This window comes from Passer montanus, unplaced genomic scaffold (assembly GCF_014805655.1).
Source record: "Passer montanus isolate IOZ18808 unplaced genomic scaffold, ASM1480565v1 scaffold21, whole genome shotgun sequence".
Taxonomy (NCBI): Eukaryota; Metazoa; Chordata; class Aves; order Passeriformes; family Passeridae; genus Passer; species Passer montanus.
Window position 1 is genome coordinate 1,874,224 of NW_024366703.1, and position 18,479 is coordinate 1,892,702.

The 18,479-nt window shown below is 41.2% G+C and overlaps 1 protein-coding gene across 5 annotated transcripts in view; it reads right to left on the minus strand.

Annotated features, from left to right (window-relative positions):
- ARHGAP22 (Rho GTPase activating protein 22) overlaps window positions 1–18,479 on the minus strand; it is a 124,994-nt gene that overhangs the window by 86,424 nt on the left and 20,091 nt on the right. For 4 of the 5 annotated variants that reach the window (XM_039709433.1, XM_039709432.1, XM_039709431.1 and 1 more), the window contains exon 3: window positions 18,339–18,426. In XM_039709433.1, coding sequence (XP_039565367.1) covers window positions 18,339–18,426 — 88 coding nt within the window. Of the gene's footprint in view, window positions 1–1,078; window positions 1,186–18,338; window positions 18,427–18,479 lie in introns of those variants that run through there. The other variant, XM_039709435.1, reaches the window with a different exon arrangement.

Genomic DNA, 18,479 nt, shown 5'->3' on the forward strand with positions numbered 1-18,479 from the left:
TTTCAGTGTTTATGCTTCTAATATAACTGACAGTTACTGATATTACTTCAGATCAGCTTTTAGACTGCCACATTCAGCTTTATGAAGCTTACAAACTTTAACTTGATGCAACTGTGAAGACAGCAGCCCCATACTCACAAAATTTCACCAATGTGTTTATTTTTCCCTTGGTTTCAAAACTAGAGTGTGTGTGCTAAATTTCTACCATGATCTGAATCATACTTCCAGGGTAGTGACTATCAAGGGTGTTTCTTCCAAAGTTTTGCACAGGAAGCAATTTCCCCCCCTTATTTTCTCAAGAATTCAACTTCAGAGGATTTTGATTACTAAAAGAATTATTTTCAGCTGTCAAAAAAGTCAAAGCAGTCAAGCATTTATTTTACAAACACCAAGCACAGTAACGTTTTTGAACACTATTCTTATGAAACTGCTTTCTACTGAGGAAAGATACACTTCTCTTTGGGCTCACACAATATCTACTCTTAGAGCCCCTGAATATCAACTACAAACTTTTCCCAAAGCAGACAGGATGTCAGAGGCTGGTCCCAACACATAAACCCATCCAGGAGCCACCCTGAAAATCCTTAGGAGAATTCCAGTATCTTTAAGTGCATTGGAGACACTGCCTCCTAAAGCAGTTTCTTCTAGACTACTGGGAGCTTGACACTTCAGAAAATACCCAACTTCAGTACACAGAACAGATGAGGAAAGTTTGCCAGCTAATGCTATTGCCACATTAACAACCTTTCCGAAAAGAAACAACAAGTCCCCCTCCCATCAAATTTTACTTGTTAGTGGAGAAAAAGAAGAACCAAGGATTGTGTTTAAAGCATAAGATCACATCGAGACGGGTTTTAAGGGTTTGGTTTAGTTTGCCGAGTTTTTCCGAGCCACGGCAGAAGTGGTGGCACCTCGCGAAGGACTGGGCACGGAGTACCGCGGGTTCCCTGTCCCCGGTCCCGTTCGGACGCAGCGAGCCCGCGGCTCCGGAGCCGCGCTCGCCCGGCGGGGCTGCTGCCCCCGCCGCACGCCCCGGGAAGGAGAGCTTCCCTGCCGCATCCGAAGGAAAGTTAGTTACCTCTGGGCTCCTCACGGCAGCCTTTGCAGGAGCACAGCCCCATGGCAGGTGGCAGCGTCCCCGGCGGCCCCAGGCAGCCCGCTCCCTGCCAGGCGGGGCCGCCTGCAGCATCCCTGGAGCGGGGCGGGCAAGGGCTCCCGGGAGGCTCCGCAGGGCCAGCGGCAGGTTGGTGCCCTGGAGCCCCCCGCCTTCGTCGCCCGTATTTGCAGCCGGCCTCCGGGCAGAACTCAGCGCTTCACTGCTCCCTGCCCCTTAAACCGCGCTGGCTTATTAATTATAGTCGCCCCTTTGAAGGGATGAGAGCCACCGGAGCCTGCCTTATGCGAGAGGCTCTCAGATGGCCAGAGGGCAACAGACACCCAGAGGAACCCTTCAGTGTGCATAGACAGACTATTTCACCTCTTGCAAAACTCTCTCAGGATAGGACAGGGTCATATGCTATATCCCCACAAGAGTAAACACCATATATCTGAGTCTCCACAGAGATACTGAGTGTTACAGGGACCTTGCATTCTTGCAAAGGTCAGCACTGCTCTGGCAACATTCAGAAAGCTCGTTTACACACTCACTTTTAATTGCATTAACCTAATGAGTCACCAGCCACAAAGACAAGATAAGCTTTTTGTTTTGGGAAATGGAAAGAACAACATTCCTAGAAAAAGATGTTTGCTGGATCTCTGATCACTCTGTGCTTGTTCTCTAGACACAGCAGCGACCCTGCTTATTGAAGCCCCAGTGCCCAGGTGCAGCAATGCCCTAAGCACTGCAGCAGAAACGCAGTTTTGTGTTTTATACACCAGCTCACAGGCAAACTGGCTGCCTTTGCAAAGCTTGGATCAAGCTAAAGAGTTGGATGTCACAAGAAAATGACTGAATGATAAAGTCTTTTCCAGGCTGGACACTGCAAAAGAATACACTCTTTGATAGCAGTCTGCAATGCACAAAAATTAGTTTGGGTGGGAGGGGAGAAAGATAGACAAATAGAGGTTTGGGGGTGAAGGAGCTACATCTTTCAATACAGTTAAAATACCAGAAACAGCCTGAGCCCAAGACCTGATCTGCAGTTCTAGCTCCAAGTACATATCTCAGCCTCTTGAGCTTGAGCTAAAGTTCTTCAGAAAGGACTTCCAGGAGAGAAAATGAATGACCTAAAGTAGATGTCTACCAGGTCTCCCATGATTAAAAAAAAAAAAAGAGCAAAACAAAACAAAAAAACTACAATAATGTTCTACAGAGCGTTCCTTCTGCAGAGTATTCAGCTGTTAACTGCACACTTGAGCAATCCCAGAGTATGAGCATTCATTAGTTAGCACAAAAAAAAACCAAAACAAAACCAAATCCCACACAGGATAGAAGACAGACAGGGCAGGAAAACTTTCCCAGCACCACCAAACATACTAGAGGAAGTTCAAGATATCCCTGCAAGAGAATTGAAGGAGATCCAGTTTTCTGACTTTGCTGGTACCAACTTGTTCCTCTTGGATAGATGTGTGAGAATTCATCTCAGTTGTTTTGTTGAGCCTCTAAACTCGTCAGACAGTGCCAATAGCTGACAGCTGCTTGGAAATCCATCTCTTGAGCAGAGCGCTCCCTTGCCCTTGTAAAGCAGCAGATACTTCCCTTCCTTCTTGGCTAGAGGGTGATCTGATCTCAGGGAAGAGGCACGTGAACCACCTGCTAGAGGGGCTGGACAATCTCCTGGCAACGCTTCTCCGTTTCGTTTAAAGCAAGCTCCAGGCAGCCCCCAGCAGGGGGAGTTTTCCAAGCTCTGGAAAAGCCGAAGTGTTTATTCACGGCTCTGTCGCAGCAGTGGCAGATAACACGGATGGAGACAGCACCCTCCTCTCCAGCTGTTCCACCCTGGCAGCCAAGTCAGCTCCATGGAAAGGTACTGGATAGTGTACGTCAGAGGAACCCCCAGACTGCCTACAAGTTACTGAAATGTAAGTATTTAAGAAGTTTTAGTATTATTACATATATCACTTCACATGGACAGGTAGAGCCTGATGAGGGGTTTGGCACACGTGCTTAATTCAGACAATCTGACAGCCTCAACAAAGCATTTCAATAATTTTTTTTCGAGTTTTTTTCATGTCTATTACTGAAACATTACAGTTTTAAACTCTCCTTATTTTCACAAAATATTTGGAAAACTGACAAGAAGTTTGTCTTGCCTTTTGATTATGTGACATTACCTAAAGGAATTAAATGGTCCCAGAGGAAAATAGCTGAGAGTCATTCACTGCAATAACCACCACCATGTAATTAAAATAACAGTCTTCAGGAGCATTCATGGCAAGAGGAAGGCAGACACTCTGCTATCCTTACTGTGAGGGCATTACCCAGAAGCATCACTGTACAAAACTGAGCTAAAGAACACTTAGCCCTTCCCTCATTTTTACTCCAGATGGCAAAAATTACAGTGAAGGTCAGCAATAAAATAAGCCAATATTGACAGCTTTCAGAAAGCCATCCAAAGCTTGCATATAAATGAACCATCCATGCTTTGAGTTTCACAACAAAATACAAATTTCATCCAAAATGAAGCAGTTCTTCAACATAGCTTATTAAAAAAAAAAAAAAAAAGATATTGAGGAAAAGTCTTCAATGCATTGATGACTTTGATATTTGTGTCAGTCTTGAATGTGAAAAAATTGAAAAAATACACTCAGAAAAGACAAAACACTCAGGGAAAAAATTATAGCTAAAGAGCTGTTCATTGAAAATTCAACCAAAAAAGCATGAGTGAAAATGTGATTAAATAAAGACCCCAAATATCTAGTAAACTAACACTACCGCCTCTTTTTATAAGCTGAAAAATCCATATAAATAATTTCATCCAGAACATTCATGCTCTACATACCTTCAGTGCACTTTGCAGATCATTTGTCATTTTAACTTCAGAGGACACTCATTAAGTTTCCTAAAATTTAAGCCAATAGGTGTCTGCTGTCAAACATACTGCCAGTCCAAATCCTAGCAGAGAGAAAGAGCTAGCAGAGGGTCAGGCCGGCAGAGTACATGGATACACACCAGACACCATTTTTGGGGGAAGAGGAGTGGTACCATCAAGTTTAAAACAAAACAAAAACGCCTGAGATTTACAAAAACAAAAAATATTTGAGATAACTGAGCATTGTTTGGGAGATGCAGAAGTCAGATGTCTGGATCTGTCATCCCATGGGAAATTCAAGATTCTTTAATGTCTAAACCACACTTAGTTTCTCCTTTGAATGCAGTCAGGCCCAGGCAGATCATCTCAGCAGTCACCTAATGAAGGTAAGAGTGCAGAACTGCCACTCAAATATTTGTCATAAATAAAGGCAACCCTAGAAACTCTCATCCTAGACCCTAACATGTTGATTGATTGATTGCTATAGGTACAAGGTCTGACACCACCTGAAGGGTTGGAAGGCTCAGCACAAGATTCTTGTATGAAAGATAGGCAAACCTGTCTGGGTCAAATAAAATTGAGATTTTCATATATAATTTTAATATTATATACACTGAATTTATATTTACATACAGCAAAAATTTCAAGTAGGTATTAGCCTATTTGTGCAGTAACAAATGTGGATATGCTTTCACTTCACCAGCAACAAAACCCACTTACTCTGCAGTATGATTCTTTCAAGACTAATTTCTGTTAATACATGTAAGTCAGTCTGTATAACAGGAGCTGCTCAAGATGGAATATCTATAATTCTTAACAATTTGACCTTTTACACCTAGAGTTAACCACGCATATCTTCTCCTTAAACAGCACACACCAAGTTTAGATTTACAAAATCAGGAGCTCAGAGTTCAATGTCTAAATTTGGATTTCAAATGCTAAAACATTAGTCTGATCTTTAAAAAACTCCAAAACTCCATTCAACAGATCCCTGTAAAATGAACTGGTGCAGACTGAGTGTCCTAAGATTTGTTGAATAACACATCTATTTTGCACTTTTTTTTTCTCCAGCCATAGCTCTTGGCTCCACCCTCTGAAATTTTTGATTTAAAGTTTATATTCCCTCTCATTTCTTAAGAAATACTGTAGTGTATTGCCTGCCACTGAAAAGGAAAGCCAGCTGCTAAAGGGTACTGTGTGAAAAATTAACTTTCATATTTCTGGACAATGTTAAACATCTGGAAGCCAGAGGGAAAGATTTCAGTTTTAGTTAAGCCAACCACTTATATTCTGGGGGAAAAAGTACTCTAACCAAGTAAATTTTTAAAAATTGCAGGATGGCAGAGGAATAGGTTATTCTAGTTCAATGATTCATTGCAGACATGACAGAGTATTAGTGGCTGAAGGAATTTACTAATCATTCCTTTACTAGGAAACAAATGGTTTTTGTGATTCCCAGCTATATCAGAGTTACATTTCTAGAACTGGGCAAGCATTCATTTTGGAAGATTTTTTAGACATAAGGCCAGAATTACATAGCTTTGGGGATTTTCCTCACCATTTCCTCCTCCCAAGAGGCAAAATTTATCTGAAGAACACAAATGGTAATACCACCTTGCATCATTACTATTAAACAGGTGAGCTGGACTTCACAGAGAATGGACCTAAGCCAGCCAGTATGATACATGCACTCATGAAAAGCTTACAATTTATACTAATATCCATGCTCAAAATTCAGAAGAATGTGTTAGAATTTTCAAGCTTGGCCAATAAAAGCTTGTTTTGCGTGATCTGTAAAATTATTTATACTATGATCTTTTCCATATCAATCAATAATCTGTAAACCAGGGCAAATTATAGACTTCCTCTTCAAAAGTTAAAGCCTTACTAAAATGAGAAGTTTACTTTCTGAGTCAGGATGGATTATTCCCAGGATTTCCAAAATACATGGTAAAGCAAGTAGAAGTGGCTTGCCAGGCCACAGTGGAAACACTCTATGACTCTCCACAGATTTGCAAATAGCCATTGGACTCAGAAGAAAAAAAAGACTATTCTGGCAATATAATAATAGAGGTAGAAGAGTACATTACATCCAGTCTTAGTTCATACATATCTAAATACTCTCCCTTAAAGACCAATTACATTTCTTATAAGAGCCTGAAACTACAAAGTGAATTTTCTAGCCTAGTATTTATTAATAAAGTGATATGCTACCTCCCCTAAGGCTTTTTCCTGTGAGAGCAGAGCAATGTAAACCATCCTCACCCTTTCAAACCCCAGTCTTCATCATCCCCTGCCCTCCAAATACACACTTCTAGTATGTTTAATATAAACTGCAAAGGAAATGTTTTTGAAAACTCCAGTTCTCTGGGCTCCAAAGACTCTGAAAAATAACCTGCTGAGAGAAGAATTAGACCTTCATGGTTTAAAGGAACAATTTATAGTTCATCTATTCTTCATAGAAGACATTAGCATAGAAAGCATGAGGTCAATGTAGATATATCACCAGACTGTATGAGAGACAGCATGAAAGTACACACTTTGTATTCACAGGTTGCCTTGCCCCAAGTGACCTAAAATGCATTCCTGTTAACCAGGTTAGGCTGAGTTTACAATGAACCACAGGTCTGTTAAGAAAAGGCTCACAGGCTTAAAAAAAAGAAGGATCAAAAGGCCCCTGTTCTGTCAGGAATAACATTTCAAACATCTGGCCTTGTCCTATTGAACAATTTCTAGTCCAGAAAGAGTCAAAAGATACCAAGCTTATAAAAAGTTCTTCTGATTTGACTAGATCCATTGCTTTCTCTTCTCCATCCAATCACTGTAATTCCAAAAGAAACTCAGTCATACCATCTGACACTCCCATGAAAATAATTTTCACTGGCATTTGGACATTTTTTCATATTAATGGAACATGAAAATGGCCATATTTTAGGAGATTCAAAGATGTCCATCTTCTTTTTCCTTCAAATAATGACTCCACAGCCTAAAGCACTTGTGAAGTGCAAAAAGGAATTCCCTGAATTCTGATGAACTCAAAAAATTAAAGAATTTCACGTGCAGGCATCAACAAATGAAGAAAGCTTGGTTGGAAATTCCAATACAGCTTTAGCCATACTGTGCTAGAGAGCCCCCAGGTTTTCACTTTGAGGGCATCAGCAAGATCTTGGCCCTCTGGCACTGAAGTACAGAGGGAACACAAAAAAATCCCTGAACTGTCAAGGCTTACACATGGACAAAGTCCCCTTTTGCAACTGGTTGTGGCAGAGCTGCCATTGTTACTGTTCCATTTTCGTCAGCAGCAGGGCAGTCTGGCTGGAGGGCTAGCACAGCTCTCAGCAGCAGGTGGGCACACTGGCTGACATCAGCAATTCCTGCCTGGCTCTGCCATGGATCCATGGCTGCTCTTGCACAGTTCCCACCAGCTTAGAGCCCAAAGGGGAAGATCAGCTAAGCACACAGCTGCTAAGAAGCAGCTTTACTGCAAATACCTGAAGGCATCCTGCTGCCCTTAGCACTCAAAACTGCTGAAAGGAACCCTTTCCTCACAGATCCCAGTGTACACAGAGCAGACAGCCCACAATTAATGTATGCAAGTTTTTGCACTTACTAACTTCAAAGAATCCTTCCTTCTAGAAAGAGAGGAGGATCTGCTTTGGCTCACAGAGAGAAAACTTGACTGGCTGCAGAACTTAAAAGGCAATGACATGGAGGTCTGAGTTTGAGCAAAAATATCTGGACTCCTATTGCCAACAATGCCTTGCTGAAGGTAATCAAGAAATAACTCCTCATGTGTAGCTAAGTGTTTCTATTGAAGTTACCAAGACCAAAGCAGAACCCTGTGCTGATGTTGGCATTAAAAATTATGTCAAAACTGTCTTTCCAAGAGGAAACAGCTGTAACTTCAAAACACTACTAAGGGAGAACACTGAATTTCTTCTCACTGGTCCTCCTCAAATCTCATTGAATTCATACCCCCTTCAGTAAGACAGCCATCCTACAGGCCCACAGCAACAATTATGACACCTTCCACAGACCTTCACCAGCTTCAGAACCAGGGCTGAGGTGAAAAAATTTCTCTTATCAAGCATGATCTAAGCACAATATTTCCACTTGTACTAACTTCCTCTATTTTCTGCTGCAATGTGTTTGGGTCACAGAGCTAATTAAAGGTAGGATATCTACTTCCATGTTCTAGAGTATTGGCAACACATGACACTTATGGTCGGTGCCCAAGACCTATAAAAGACACAGGGACAGAAACAGGCAGCTGAAACCTGGTCTGTCCACTCAAAGTGGACCAGAATTAATTTAATCTGGAAAATATCTTCTGCTGAACCCTTCCAGAAGGCATAATTTTGAGTCTCTGATTCATATACAAACCACACGCTGTAAAAACAGAGCCTTTGTAGTCTCTGTGGAGCAGAAGGGTTCTCACACAATAGTGATCTCTACAGACATTTCTCTTTGTGTTAATAAAAGTAGTCTTTCTCCTCATTACACTATTGTGTCAGTACAGGCTTTCTTTTCACACAATTATACTGGAACAGAATTACTAATATAGACAAGGCTCTTCATCTCTCAAGTCAGCAGTTGCCAGAGTGCTTATAAATCTTCATAGTAAAATACACAACCCAAAATTCAGGGAAGCAACACAGTCTGCACAATTATCCTTCAAAGCAAATAATACATGGTCAGTTTTAAGAGTCTATTTTCTTACACACACTTTCTTTTAACACTGTATACTTTTAATTTCACAGCTCTTTTCTTTGTTATCTCAAATTCCTCCTGCCCCTTCCCCCAGGTTTTCATGTCTGTCTGACAGTTGGTGGTTAAAAACAAAATCCAGAACTAATAACAGTGCTTTAGGAGTCCAGGATGATACATAACATTTCTGATACCATGTGGAAACATGGGTATCAACATCTTAAGTGGACTCCACTTAGATGAGCAATGGACTCTTGCTAAGATTCAAAGGCACACTTTGAAAGAATGCCTCTTTACAGGCCTGTGCACCTGCCAGAACAGAGATAAGGGACACAAACTTTGATAAAGTGAACATTTAAAGACTGTCAAAATAAAAAACTATATAATGACCAATGACCTGAACTTTGGCTTCCTAATGGAAGAAATCACATTCGTTTCAATTAGAGTGCTTGAAAAAGAATTAGGAATATTAAGCTCATCAGAATATACTATACAGACCACAGTCCTGACCCCAGCTGCCTCACCTCTCCTAGAGAACAGTACCTTGCGCAGAGCCCCTGTGATGAGTACAGTAGAGACACTGTGAAGCTCATAATGAACTTTAGGGAATAAAGTTGTTGTAATGCTAGTAAAGGCAATATATATTAGCATTCCCCACAGTGAAACAAAACCTCGATAACTAGCGCAGGGAGTTAAATCCCTTCCCAGTAAAAAAAAAAAACCCAAAAACAAACAATAAAAAACAACAAACAAACCCCCCCCCACCAAAAAAAAAAAAAACCAAAAAAAAAAAAAAAAAAACCCCCCCCCCCCCAAAAAAAAAACAAACAACCAAACCCAAACCACAAAAAAAAAAAGCCCATACCAAACAAACAAACAAAATCCCCTGCATGTTCTTAAGCTGGGTGTAAGGCTTAAGTGCTACCCCATAGGCAATACATCCTTGCCATATTTCCTCCTCCCTATGAAGTTCAAAAAGCCCAGAACAAACAAGTTCTCAGTGATAGCACACTAATTACCCCTAAACCATTTCAGACAAATACAGAGGGGGTTTTGCCTGTGAACCCTCTCTCACAGGTGTTTGACACTGGGCCAGCTGCCACTTCAAACTGGTACTAGTGCATTCATAAACACCCTAGATAGCAGCTTCTCAGTTGTAGTTTCTCAGTTGTTTTCTCTTTTGGATCCTGGATCAACACACTATCAGCTGCACCCTCCCTTTCCCCCCCACGCTTTTTGTGAGCCTTGTAAAAGGACCTGTGTTTTCCTTTTCTTACCTTTGCTTCCCAGAGTGACTTCCACATGGTATTTCCAAGTCAGTGTATTCTACTGAGCAGTTAAGGTACAGTGCTAACAGGTACCTCAAAAGTGTGAGTGGTGCTGCCTTACAGGCTTGCCAGTATCAAAGAACAGAATCACAGAATCATTAGGGTTGGAAAAGTCCTCTAAGACTGTGTCCAACCTTTGAACATCACAATGTCAACTAAACCATAGCATTGAATGCCATATCCAGTCTTTTCTTGAACACTTCCAGGGACAGTGACTTCACCAGCTCCCAGGGCAGCCTGTTCCAAGGCTTGACAAGACTTTCAGTGAATAAATTCTTCCTAATGTCTGCCCTGAACCTCCCCTGGCACAGCTTGAGGCCTTTTCCTCCTGTCTTTATTTCACTTCTGCTAGAATTCAGTGTGTGCTGTGACATGGCCATATATCATGTACCTTATTTTACTTCATCATGCTAACCCAACAGAGCACTTTATTAGACTCAGAGATCTCAGACATTGCATAAATCTTGTGGAGAATTCACCCATTGTTATTGCAAACGGGAACACAGCTGTTTCTGGGGCTGAACAAAACTTAACCCATAACAGCAGCAACAGAGCACACAAGCTGTAAAACATCACTGAAGACTTGATTTCTGACAAACTAGCAAGAAATATAGAGATGGTACTACATAACTGATCATGCTGACAGTTTGATAAGCATATCTATATGTAACAAAGCTGTATTTGCACCAGAATACTTTAAAAAAAATCCTCTACTCCCTACACATGCCTTAGGACTTAATATATTATCCTCAAGGCAGAATATTCAATAGCAGAACACACTCTGGAAGGTCTCAGCAGGAAGTATTCAAAATCTTACCTAATTTGCACTGAAAAATCAACCTGAGGAGATCAAATGATGCCTTGTACATTTTCACTACAATGTGTCATCACACTACAAAGCCATATTTCTATATCCAAAGGGCAACCTATATAAAATGCTATATTTGTCTCTCAGGAATACAATGGGTTAAGGAAGACTGCTCAAAACCAGTCAGAGGTTACATTTTAATGATCTGCACTAGCAGAAAGCCCTATTCATGAAATTTCTTAAGTCTCATGCTCCTTTCACAGCAGGACTTATGTGATTGCAATTGAAGTTTTAAAAACCATCATTCTTCTTTAAAGCCAGCACGTGCATTAAACACAGCTAGGTGCTACTGATGAGAGATCAAATGCAGAACTTCTCCTGGAATACAAATCCCAGGACAGCAGAACACAGGTATGCTACTGCAGCCCATTTCCAGTCCTTATTTCAGCTGCCCATGGCCCCAGAGCACTGAGGGATAAGACAGTAAAACTTGAAGTAGATCAAACACTTCTAATAAAACAAAGGCAGGATCTTGTTTATTTAATGAAGCAGGTTCATTACGTGCCAAATGCAAACATAAGCCTTGGGCATTGCATATGCCAAGGGGAAAAAAGAAAACAAAGCAAAAAGCAGTTTGCAGCTTCAGGTGCCTCCTGATGCCCTTCAAGATGTTTTAAATTGATAACATAGGGAGAGCCAAAACATTCTTAACTATCAGAGAGCCTCATCACCCTCAGGGGAAAAAAGGATCCCAATAACCTTTCTGCCCAAAAGTCTGGATGCAGTCCCAGGACCTTCACCTGCAATGAATCATCACCTTAGGCAGGCAGAAGAGGACTGGTCAAGTAGGGATACAGCACTGGACTAAATACAACACTTACTGAAATCAATAAGGTTACATGAATTGAGACCAAAGTTCAGTCCTTTTTTTTCCACATTCTCTTTTCATAAGAATTCAGTGACATGATACAGTCAAGAATTCAGGGAAAGTACAGATCAGAATATCAGTAAGCAGAGAAGCCTTGTTTGCGGAAGGCTTGAGCTGCTAGTATTTATCTGCACAAGAGAAATGAGGGACGCCATTAATTCCTCAAGTACCAGTTCAACTTAAATCCATTAGTAAAACAAGCCTAGAAATACTGGCAGCTGATTGATACTTCTGTTGAACTAAAGAAAGTTATCACAGTCTAGACAGGCCATGAAAGCTATTTTTTTCAGTTCAATAAACAATCTCAGTAGAATTAGGAAAGGAGTAATCCCAAGGAAGGCAGCTAGTACCTTTTGGAAAATGTCAATGCATTAAAATTTCAAAATTTTGAAGATACATATTCTGAAAAATAAGTTTAACAGGCTCAGAATGGGGGAAGAGGAAAACAGTCAGACAGATGCCACTAAACAGCCCATAAGCACTGGGTCAGTATATTAACCTGAAACAGTAGAGACCGACATCCAAGTGGCTTCCCCACGCAGTCATTTCTGTATGTGTCTATACAGAACATGTTCTGCTCTTATATTACAGTTTTAAGACCAAAACAAGATTCAAATAGGTAAACAATTTGAACTTGAACATTTTCAAAGACTGCTGATTTTGGCATCTGAGACAGCAGCTGTATATTGTGAATACATGGAGTATGTTCAGTATAGAATACTACAGAATCACAGAATATTCTGAGTTGGAAGGGACCCACAAGGATCATCGAGCCCAGATTTTTAAGTGAATGACCCATATGGGCATCAAGCACACAACCTTGGCATCACTAGCACCTCGCTCTAACCAACTGAGCAAACGTGCAGGAATGTATTCAGTATTCAATATTCAGTACTGTATTCTGCCTACAGAGCACAGTATTGGCTTCACAGCCTGGGCAAAGACATCGTTAGGGAACTCCTGCTTGCTGATTTGCTTTGAGGAGACACGAATGAACAAAACACAGTAGCCAGTTTCCTCTGAGAGGATGAACTCGAGCTCCAGGGATTCAAGGCGTGTGCCATCACCGAAGCAAGAGCCCAAGCAGAAGCTGGAAAGAGCCAGCACCATCTAGTGCTCAGGAGAGACGGAGCAAGCAGAGCAGAGAGAACAACACACCAACACTCCCCAGGCACAGAACTTCAGGAGACACACTTTCAAGGAAACTCAAACTGCACTTGAGCATAAAAAGACTCAAGTGCAGCTGGAAAAAGGCAAGGAAATGTACCTGTCATCATCTGAGTGTTAAAACGTTATTACCTTAAAGGTCTCAACCCAAGAAAAAAGGTAATAAATACAAAACAGTTTCCAGACTATGACTGCAAAGAAAACATACAGTTTTATCATTTTGGGCACTCCTTTGGCAAGACAATTTAGAAAAAACATTTATTGTTTCTCGCCCCTCAATAAATGGAAAAGTCTATCTTATGTTCCAAGAGACAGGTTTTTAGTGACATACAACTGCATGCTCTCAGCTATGCTCCAGACATCTAGAAGCCATAAGTACAGATCTGACAGGGCCCTCCACCACAAAACCAGGACCACCAATCTTCTTGTCAATGCAATGCCATGGACATGGTAACATCCACAGCTCTCTCTTGCTAAGTGTTTCCAGAAGGTAGTGCTGCAACTACTCTGTATTAAACTTTCTAGGAGGACACAAAATTACTTTATTTTGCTGCCATTTCCCTAGTCAATATGGTGGGTGCAAAATCACAGGAATCTAAATATACCTCTCAAATATCAACATCATTCCATATTCAGATATGCACAGCCAGTTTTCAGCTGTAGACTTCAGGAGAAAACTTAATTACCAATGGCAAACTCAGGATCCTGCTGTTAATTAGAATTGCAATTTGCATTGAATAATAGAGAACACGGAATGATTTTCAATGTATGAATTTCTAATTTCTCCTCCTGGTATTTTAATTACACAGCATCTCAACAGGAACTGAGATAAAAAGGCCACAAAAATAGCTTAATTAGCGTTGATCACCTGGGATGCAGAAGTGTACCACAGATCAGACTGCTCTGTGGGCACCATTCCACCTGCTGGTACAAGACAAACAAGCTGCCACTCCAACTTCTCTGTCAGATATTGTCAACAACACAAATGGACCCCTACAGAACAAGTAGACAATAATTATTGTTCCTGTAAGAATTAGGACTCCTACCTTCTTATTCTGCCTTTTTTTGTTTTCCCTTCTTGTTATGTAGCCCAACCAATGCCATGAAGTAGCTTCTGCATAAGCCCCGCACAAAGTTTCTGCATGAAGCATTTTATTTTGCCACAGCCAAACTTCTGGCATAATGCAACCACTACTCCATCTTTGAAGGATTCAGTATTCCATGCAAGTTCCTTTTGTAAGGGCAAGTTACCTACAGTGAATTAAGTCTTTATAACTAACTGAAAGAGCACACCATAGAGAACTGACTTCTAAAGTTTTGAAAATAACCTTTGACATGAAGATCATGTATAGGCAGTGATCCTATAAGGATCTCTGGCTAAGTCTACAAAAAGACCAAGATAACAATTATGAAGAGGACTGAACTGCTTCACTAAAGAGAGAGCTACTGCTAACTCAATTGGAGCACAAAAACACAACCTGAAGGTGCAGTTTTCACCACCTTAGTTGGATTGACCTGGAATCCAATTGGTTTGAGAACTTCTTTTCAGTCATAAGAGCTGAAATGAAAGACATGATTAAATATCTGGAAACAAGATCAACCCGTTCAGCAGCTGTTTCCAATGGAAAAATTAAAACTCATTACAAAACTGCACTCATTCTCACAGAAACTCTCACCTAAGAGCTGTCACTGTTCACCTTGGCAAAAAGCACTGTGGCAAGAAACGGGAACTAGCTATCATGAGTGATAAGGGACATCAAAATGTGTACCATGAGTACATCCTAACTTCTGAACCTTGTTACCACTCCCCTTCTTGATTCTAAAAACACTACAATATCAGCAAATTCTCTGTCTGCAGAAGAACTTGAGCATGTCATAGTGCTGCAAAGGCTGGGGAATGAAACTAGGTAGACCACTTGCCACAAGACATTAAAACATTATTTCCTAAAAGGTGAGACTTCAGGAGCACTTAAGTCATCAACATTCCTTAAGAAATTCTCAGAGCTTAATCCCTGTGGCTTCTTACAAGCTATATTACACCACTCCAAAATGCACTGTAACCCCAGGTCAACACTGAGTTGTTCTGTTGCCCCTAGCAACAGCAGATGCTGGTTTTGTTGCCAGATTCAGAATCCTCTTCCCAACAACATAGATAATTTCATCCATAAATACCAGCTGCTGTGGAATTATTACCCCAAATGGTACAGCATTTACACCTGACCTCATACTACCCTCATAACTTTACAAAAACATCCCCCACCACCTGCTAATGTGCAATGGAGTATGAGAACAACTTGCACCCACAGCTCACCCCACCATTCCACTTTGAACTTCTGTGATGAAGGGAAGCATGAATGAATTCAAAAGGGTTCAGAAATTTACACAGTTTCCTCAAAAAGGAATATAGAGAATATATTTCAGGAAGTTCTGTCACCAGATCTAACCCTGGTTTGACTGTAGAACTGTTCTGCAGTCTCTCATGTCCCTAGTTAACCCTCCTCCCAGCTGCCCTATACAGCTTAGAAATGAACTTGATGAAACATGAATAATACACAATGCCCATCATTAGTTCTTGTTACTCAGCAGAAAATCAATACATGCTCTGTTACAGCACGGGACATGCTGTTACTCCAGTCCCTGCCCTCCCAGGGAACAGCTCTCACAGCCAAACTTAACACAGCCTGCAGCAGAGGAAAGGTGGCAAGATCTCAGCAACAGTTGCACAGCAAAGAGGCTGAATGCCTCAGCCATCAATCACAAAATAGGGTTTTGCAGATAACTGGTACCACAGACTTTGGAACTCTCTGAACATTTCTCAGATCTCAGCCTCTTCTCTTTGCCAGATAAGCTGGTATCAGCTATAGGTACACTTTATGAATGTTACACTCCATTCTTAATTTTATTAGTTAAAGCTCTGATGCTTACTAGCACAGTAAAACCCTAATCTATACTTAGAGCTATTGAATGCACCTGTATTCACAAAAATCTCCAATTTAGCTAAGATAGATTTTAAAAAAAATCTTACCATCCCTATAGAAACTGTAGAGTCCTAGCTTATGGTGGGATAAATGAAACACAGTTAGGTAGAAATGTGATCATGGCCATACATCCAACACAGGGAAAGATGGGAAGGGATGGGAAATAAAGATCTGGGTCCTACAAGATCATTTGTGCTCCCCTTCCTATCTGGCATCCGTTTCAGAGCTGTTCACTACGTGGGTGTTCTGCAGGCTGGCAGCCACGCAGAACACGGTCATTTCAGAACACATGCAAAAAAAGAAAAGGCATTTATGCCAAAACCAGCACAGAATAAATGTACTGTGAACAAAATGGGGAACTCTTCAGGCCACATTCTCCAGTGACGTCTGTGTCAATCACAGTCTGTATTGACTGGCTATTTATAGTGGTTTTCAATATTTACTATCCATGTAGCAACTAAGTTTGCTACAAATGGGATTTAGCTGCATAAGTTAGGGAAAATATCTTCATTTTGCAGACAAGTCAGCACTACACTAAGACTGAATAGTTTTTTCAGGGAACACAGAAATGTGCAGTGTCAATACACCAGACTGAACACACATATCCTGGGATCCATGACCATGTGAAAGTGTCATTTTTTCCTCCTTTCTGAATAGTCCCTTTCAACTAGCCACATGGCCCTGCTTTACCAACTCACCTGAAGCAACAGCTACCTGCAGTTTAGGACAATTCTTTTGCAGGCTACAGAAATATAACCTGATAAGTTGGACAAGTGGTTATTTTGACATCTGGAATCAGAAGAACTTTAAATCTGCAGGAAACTCAATAAAACCAGTCTGTGGCTCAGTTAATTATTTCAGATGACTGCCAGAACACATGGGATCATTCACAATCACAACAACCCAAGTATTTTCACATTGCAGGCCCACAGTCCTTCTGCAACAGTATGGGACACAATTTTTGCAAAATGGTGCAGATGTGTCACATCAGACCAACAATTAATGCCACTTCCTTGGAGATCCTCCATACAGGCAACACTGTGGGCCCAATGCCCGGCTGTTTGTGGGGCCCTGTCTATGAGGGCACAGTGCAGTATAAGGGAAAAAAAGGCATTAATAGATAGTGAATAGTGATAAGTAAGAGGAAAAAATAACTCTCTTCTCCCCAAGTAGCTTCCTGCATGTCAAACAGAATTCTGTGACTAAGGTATTGCAAAACACTGCCTGGTGGGGTTGCTGAAAACCTTACAGCACTGCCTGTTCTTGCTCCGCCTGATACTGTCTCAAGAGGGGTGTGCAAAAATGGCATTTTAAGCCAGCCTAACTGGGTGGTAATAAAAAGACCCCAAAGAGTAAAAACAGACCTGACTCCACAGCAACAACATACAGGGGCAAGTGTTTGTTTTTAAAAAATTCCATTAAAAAACACAAGGCAGCCTAAAGCAATTACTTTTATCTACCCTACTGACAGCACCAATGCTGTGGGGAGAGACAATGCCAAGCAGCATGGACAGGTAGCCCATGCAGAACAAGCATGACGGAGTCAGCGCACTCAGTTTTTAGCACAGTCACATTCTCTGCCTCTTTGTTTCTAGGAACTCGGTCTTCAGGTCCTGGGAGATGGATGAACTGGCTCAGTCCTTTCAGGGCTCTCATTCCTCTGCTGTAACACTGCAGCACTGCAACAGGTTTTTCTCTTCTGTAGAGCCTGCCACCCGAAACTACCTCCAAAATACACTGCATTCAAACCCATTCACAGGGTTTGAACACAAATACAATCAGAACTAAATCAACTGAATTGAATTGCTCCTATACTGCAACAGGGAACTTAATTCTAAATCTGTCCTGGAGATACTAACTGACCCCAGCAAGCCTTCCTATGGGAGCTAAAATGACTGCAAAAGTTTTAGATTAATACTACAGTGACAGATCATTAGATTTTCTACCTGAAAAAATTTCAATCTCACTTCCATGCTAGGTCATTTATTTTCTTAAAACTTTTATGCAAAAGGGAAGTGTTCTGAAGCTTTTTGTCTGCCTTCCCACCCACTTCCCAAAATAATTAGTATACATGAAAGAAATTGCATGCAGATACCACTTTTCCATAAGTTCTGTGCTGTGCTCTGTGCCTGTTTTTCCTGTAACAACCAGAAGAGTGCACCCATAGAGAGACCACACAACGCTCCAAGCAAAGAGCCACTCCAAAGAGGAAAGTCAAGGATCATGATGATGCATCTCAACTGCTGTAAAATGAAAATGAGGCACCACAGCAGCACTTATATCCAGAACAAAGAACATCATGTAGTCAAGTCCCTTTTCTCAGCCTCACTGGATGATATTGCCAGTGTATCCGAACATTCAGGAGTGATCAATACAACTCAGTTACCATTAGTGACAACTGATGGGAACGATGTGATGTTAGAGTGAAAGCACAAAAAAATGCTGGCATACCTGGAGTAATTTCAAATAGATGTTTTCCTGGTTCATCAGGATTAGGTGGCAGCTCGTTCACCTGACTGCCTTGCAGCAGTATCAAACCCTGTAATGGACACAAACATTAGTGAAAAGGGAAAGGCCACAAAAAGGGTAAGG